The following is a 6,000-nucleotide window of genomic DNA, read 5'->3' as shown; positions in this document are numbered from 1 at the left end:
GCTAGCCTACATGCATTTACATTGATGCACATCACCACAGTCTCCATTTTAAGGTCTCATCTGAAAGCCGCCAACTCTGACAGTGCAACAATCCCTCAGTATTGCTCTGGCATGGCAGCCAAGAATTTGCCCTCAATACATTGATTCTCTGTACCTGCTGCAGTGAATGGAGATGGCTCAGCATCAAATTCTCCATCCTAGCTGGTAATGGTAGCGAGGCGGACTCACAATGGTGAATCCCGTCCCAAGGCTGCAAAGGGTCACCAGGTTATACTGAGGTATTTAAGATGCAAGAAAACAAAGTTAGGCCAAAATAAAATGTGATCAGATATACAATAAAAAAAACACACCAACTAACATATCAGTATAACCACTCATAGTAAGTCAAGGATCAATGACATTATGTATATAGATTTATTTGCTGGCATTGTACAATCTCAATCACAAAAGATGTTCACCCTGGACCTTTATTCTCATGTCTGCTTTCCACATGTCAATTAAAATGTAATAATACGTTTCCAATTTAAAAAAATGTATTCCTGAAATTATCATCTTTATAGATACAGACTTGCCATAAAGTGTCTGAATTTACTAAAACATTTAACGTTACTTAAAATTTCTACTGGAATTAAATGTTTTAACGCCATGTATTTAGCTGTGTTATTGCTAACGTGTGTATTTTTAATGATTAATTACTGTAGGGCTCAACTTTTCACTTCTTAGACAGCACAGAAATAGATTTGTGTATGGACATATCCAACTTGTGACCGTGCCCAAAATTATAACCTTGTTTGTCGCTAGGAGCCAAAGTTCATATGCAAATTTGTTATGCCACACACTCTTGCACCACCGTGGTGAGCTATGCACGGAGACTTAGAGCAGATGGCAGTCAAAGAATATTCATGTGTTTCTCCCAGGTTTTGTCCACCTTCAATGTTACAAAACACTAGGACGAGCAGGGCAACTAACCGACTGGGCTATTGGCTATTTTTGCACCCGAGTCCATAATGTACACATGAGAGTGGCTTCTTGCGCACGCATCTAAACTGTGCATCTGCTTTTAGGCTGTCTTTTGTCTCCTTCATGAGGGGAAATTTTGAGTAGTGATGCAAGAAATGTCAGTGTGCCCTCATTTTGACCAGAGTGAAATTTATGCATGGACCAAATATACCTTTTCTAGTACCAGTAATCAGAGATAAGGATGGAGGAGGGCAGGATTATAATGAAAATACTTGAAAACATTGGTGCAAACGCAAACTCAGAAGGAAGAAATGGGCTTTTTATGTTTTCATGAATCTTCTCTCATTACTCTGAAAAGCCCATGGGATGGAGGGTTAATTTGATCAGAATGTTTAATTATATTCTCATTATGGTGCATGTAATATTATTAAGAGACAACATTAATAATCAAGGTTCTTAGTTATCCTCAAAAAGGAGAAAGCCAGAAAATGTACAGTATCTTTGGTGGTCGCCATGCAAAGCTCCGTTTCCCATCCGCAGCCAAACTTCATCTCCTGTTTCAAGCTTAAGCACTCCACTGTTCCCTGAAGTATCATGTTTGCCCTTGGATTCAGAACTGTAAGGGGACAAAAAAAAAATCAAACATGTGATATTTTTCTCACGAGGTGGTCTCAATCATCCATACCATTTGTTAAAATGACAAAACAGAAAAATAATTATAAATATTAATTGATTTAAAGATGTACAGGATATTAGCACAAATGGGGAAACTAGTTTGGATGAGATACTAAAACACAGCCCTAGAACTTGGGACATTTGACATTTCATGTCAAAGATTGCTGAGAGGCTGGGAAGCATTCGGGATGATAGAGCACCAGAGGCACAATCACAGCCGGTGTCATTTGTGACTTTGATGACATGGCAACAGATATGAGGACTTTGGAGAGAAAATGATGGAAGAACAGAGAGATCCAGGATGAATTATTTTGAGACAGTATTTGGGTGGAGAGAACTGTTTACATTATAAGAAAAAATAATGGCCGGGAATCTGCAGCCGTTTGTGCGGTGGGATTCTCTGACCCTGCTGGCAGTACACCCCCGCTGCATTTCCCAGCGGCGTGTGTTGGCTTCAATGGGAAACCCCATTGACAGCGGTGGGAGCAGAGAATCCCGCCGTTAGCGAATGGTGAACCGCCTCCCGCTGCTGAGAAATGTGTGGCTGGGAGTCTGGACAATCCCACCCAATACACATTGGGCGGGATTCTCCACTCCCACGGCGAAGTGGCCGCGCCGTCGTGAACGCCGTCGAGGTTCACGACGGCGCGGAACGGCCCCGGTCCAGACCGATTCAGGCCCTGACAATGGGCCAGGATCGGGGCCGCGTCATCTACACGCGCCAGGCCTTGTCGCCCGTGTAAAAGCGGCACCGCATAGATGACGCGGCCGGCGCCGCATAACGGGCGTCATCCGCGCATGCGCGGGTTGGCCGGCGCCAACCCGCGCATGCGTGGTTGCCGTCCTCTCTAAGTCTGCCCCGCAAGAAGATGCGGGACGGATCTTGCGGCGCCGCGGAAGGAAGGAGGTCCTCCTTCAGAGAGGACGGCCCAACGATCGGTGGGCACCGATCGCGGACCACCCCACATTCCAGGTGAAGCCCGGTGCAGGATCCCCCCTCGCCCCCCCACAGGCCGCCCCCCCCAGCGTTCACGCACCACCCACGACTGCAGCGACCAGGTGTGGACGGCGCCGGGGGGAACCCGCCGTTTTGGCCTGGCCGCTCGGCCCATCCGGGCCTCAGAATGGCGGGGGTGCTGGACAATCGCCATTTTGGGTGTCTCCGGCGATTCTCCGGCCTGCGGCCCGCGAAACTCGACCGGGCTGTTCCCGCCGCTTGGGAGAATCGCGGGAGGACGTTGGACCGGCGTCCCCGGAAATTTTGGCGGCCCAGGCGAATCTCCCCACCGGCGAGGGAATGGAGAATCGCGCCCATTGTAGCAACTTTCATGACCTCAGAAGGAAGCTTAACAATGAGAACTTAACTGAATAGGTAAAAAAAACATGGAAATTGACAAATAGAAGCAGCAATTCAGACAGAAAAAGAAACGGGCGAAATTCTCCGGATACGGCGCGATGTCCGCCGACTGGCGCCCAAAACGGCGCAAATCAGTCGGGCATCGCGCCGCCCCAAAGGTGCGGAATGCTCCGCATCTTTGGGGGCCGAGCCCCAACCTTAAGGGGCTAGGTCGGCGCCGGACAAATTTCGGCCCCGCCAGCTGGCGGAAAAGGCCTTTGGTGCCCCGCCAGCTGGCACGTAAATGACATCTCCGGGCGGCGCATGCGCGGGAGCGTTAGCGGCCGCCGACGGCATTCCCGCGCATGCGCATTGGAGGGAGTCTCTTCTGCCTCCGCCATGGTGGAGACTGTGGCGGAGGCAGAAGGGAAAGAGTGCCCCCACGGCACAGGCCCGCCCACGGATCAGTGGGCCGCGATCGTGGGCCAGGCCACCGTGGGGGCACCCCCTGGGGCCAGATCGCCCCGCGTCCCCCCAGGACCCTGGAGCCCGCCCGCGCTGCCTTGTCCCGCCAGTAAGGTAGGTGGTTTAATCTACGCCGGCGGGACAGGCATTTTAGCGGCGGGACTTCGGCCCATCTGGGCTGGAGAATCGCGGGGGGGGGGGGCCCGGCCAACCGGCGCGGCGCGATTCCCAACCCCGCCAAATGTCCGGTGCCGGAGAATTCGGCAACCGGCGGGGGCGGGATTTACGCCAGCCCCCGGTGATTCTCCGACCTGGCGGGGGGTCGGAGAATCTCGCCCCTGATTCTGGTCGTGGTTCAGTGGACTCAAGTTATTGCCCGCAGAACGGTGGGTTTAGGGGGAATGTTTATGGGCACTAAAGACCTGGGGCTGGATTCTCCGATTCTGCGACTGTCTGCAGGATCCGACTGGTCTAACAACCCAAAAATCGGCGCCGCCCCCGCACTGATGCTCCGCCCAGCAGGGGGCGCACAGCCGCGTCGCGCAAAGCCCCCGGCTTTACCTGCCAATACTGACGCAGAATAGGCGGATCCGTGGCTGCGCATGTGCACAACGGCGGCCAGTGGAGGCCGCACCGTACAACATGGTGCCGGCCGTGCACGGACCCGGCCTGCCAAAACCTGCCCCCCTGTAACCTCCCTCACGAAGTCTGCACCACCCCCCACCAATCCCCCAGTCCCCGTCGAACCCCCCCCCCCCTGCCATCATAACGGCTCCCCCCCCCGACTGTGGCGGCACTGGACACAGTCCGCAGCTGCCATGCCAAGGTAACGAATAGTGAGAGCACAAGTGTCCCACGCCATCGGGAAGTCGGCCCATCTGGGACAGAGCTTCGGGAAGGGCCTCAGTTGACATCCTGAGGCATTCCAATAGCGTGCAGCGTACGCCTCGAGTCCGCCATTTTTGAGGGGAAGGAGCATCGGGAAAACGGCTCCGGCCCCAATTCTGGCATAAAAGTGCAATCTCCGGCCAATCGCCGAACGCGATTTTGGCATTGCCGATCAGAGAATCCCGCCCAACTTTCTTTTGGCCTCGTCAAGGAAGACCCCATTGAGGCCGCTCTTTAAATCATTTCCTGCACTGCAAGCTCAGCTCATCAGTGCAGGAAGACTACTTGCTCAGCGGGGCGCCATTTTTGAAGGCAGCTCCAATCTTTTGACCCCACCCCCCCCCTCCCTGGATCCCAACTGCGGCTTCAGGATCCCCACTTCACCCAACCTACCTTTTCCAGGGTCTTCGAACCCCTTCACCCCACCTCTTTTGGGCAAAGCCACCCCAGTCTCAATCTCCGATACATGAAACTTAGCACACATTGGCATTGCCAGCCTGGAACGCTGGAAGTGTTCCTGCCAGCCTAACAGTGCCTCCCAAGCATGCTGGCAGTGCCAAGGTGCCCAAGTGCAAGGGAAGTGCCAGGGTACCACCCTGCCCAGTTTTTGAACACCCGGGGGCCTCAACTCCCCAGTGAGACACCCTGTGGTGCATCATAACTGGTTTGCAACTTAACGAACCAGTATTGAACTGCACCTGGTTGAATGCTCACGATGCCGGTGAATCCCGGGCCCCGGGTGAATTGTGCGAGGGCATATTTAAATGAGCCTAATGACTCATTTAAATATGCACTCTCGGATCTCGCCCAGCGAGAGTGAGATTCAGGTTGCAAAGCACCACAAAATTCCATAGAATCTTGTGAGATGTTCCCGATTCTCGATGAAGGGCTCTCGCGAGATTCAATAATCTTATCCTGACATCGGGTCAGGGAGCAAGTAGTAATGAACTGCCCGTGCCAGAAGGGGGTACCTGTTACTGAAGTTCCTGTTAATGTTGGTCCGGTGGAAGCATCTCAGACTACAGAATTACACCACTTTACAAGGATTAGAAAAAACCCTCAAAGACCCGATTTATAATTGTCGACCTCATGTGCATAATGTTAGAATTCAGGACTGAGTAACTTAGTTATTGAAGATTGCATAAAGGAGTTAAAGGGGAGGGATATGGTGATTTGTGGGGATTGTCCCTTTAAGGACAACACATCAGAAGAGGGTCACTTGGCTTGGGGTCCAATTGGGACTGAGAGTGAATAATCACCTCAGGGAGTGAGGTCCACTCTTAGGAAGAAGTCATCTAGAAGACATGTAGGGGATTGGGGGACTGGTATATTTTGTGTTTCTAACAAAGTCTGAGAAATTGCACCATTACAACTTTAAACCCCCAAAGGGATTTATCAAACAATAAATGTTAATCTGAATAGAAGCATTGAGAGATTTACAGTTGCAACAAGATTGACTATCAGAAGATAGAAAGTAGAAAACAGAAGCATCTAGTGTGGTAAACGTTAATGTGAAGTAGACCAAGGTACAGCTTTCTAAATATTAATCCTTATGTGACAACTGCATTTTGTCTTGATAATTTACCTCCATGCGATCGCTACATGAATTGGAATAAAACAAAAATACTTTACAAAATATGACAGGGAAAAAAAAAATTCAAGATGCACAGCCACTC

General features: G+C 51.1%; 1 protein-coding gene across 1 annotated transcript in view; it reads right to left on the bottom strand.

Moving 5' to 3' along the window:
- Nucleotides 1–400: 400 nt before the first annotated feature.
- The window catches only part of LOC140409139 (complement C1q tumor necrosis factor-related protein 3-like), a 37,830-nt gene continuing 32,230 nt past the window's right edge, over nt 401–6,000 (bottom strand). The window contains exon 6 of the mRNA XM_072497312.1: nt 401–1,576. Coding sequence (XP_072353413.1) covers nt 1,417–1,576 — 160 coding nt within the window. The 3' untranslated portion in view covers nt 401–1,416. The remainder of the gene's footprint in view (nt 1,577–6,000) is intronic.

This window comes from Scyliorhinus torazame, chromosome 3 (genome assembly GCF_047496885.1).
Source record: "Scyliorhinus torazame isolate Kashiwa2021f chromosome 3, sScyTor2.1, whole genome shotgun sequence".
In the NCBI taxonomy this organism is placed as follows: Eukaryota; Metazoa; Chordata; class Chondrichthyes; order Carcharhiniformes; family Scyliorhinidae; genus Scyliorhinus; species Scyliorhinus torazame.
Note: the sequence above shows the minus strand (reverse complement) of the source record. Positions and strands in the feature narration are given on the sequence as shown.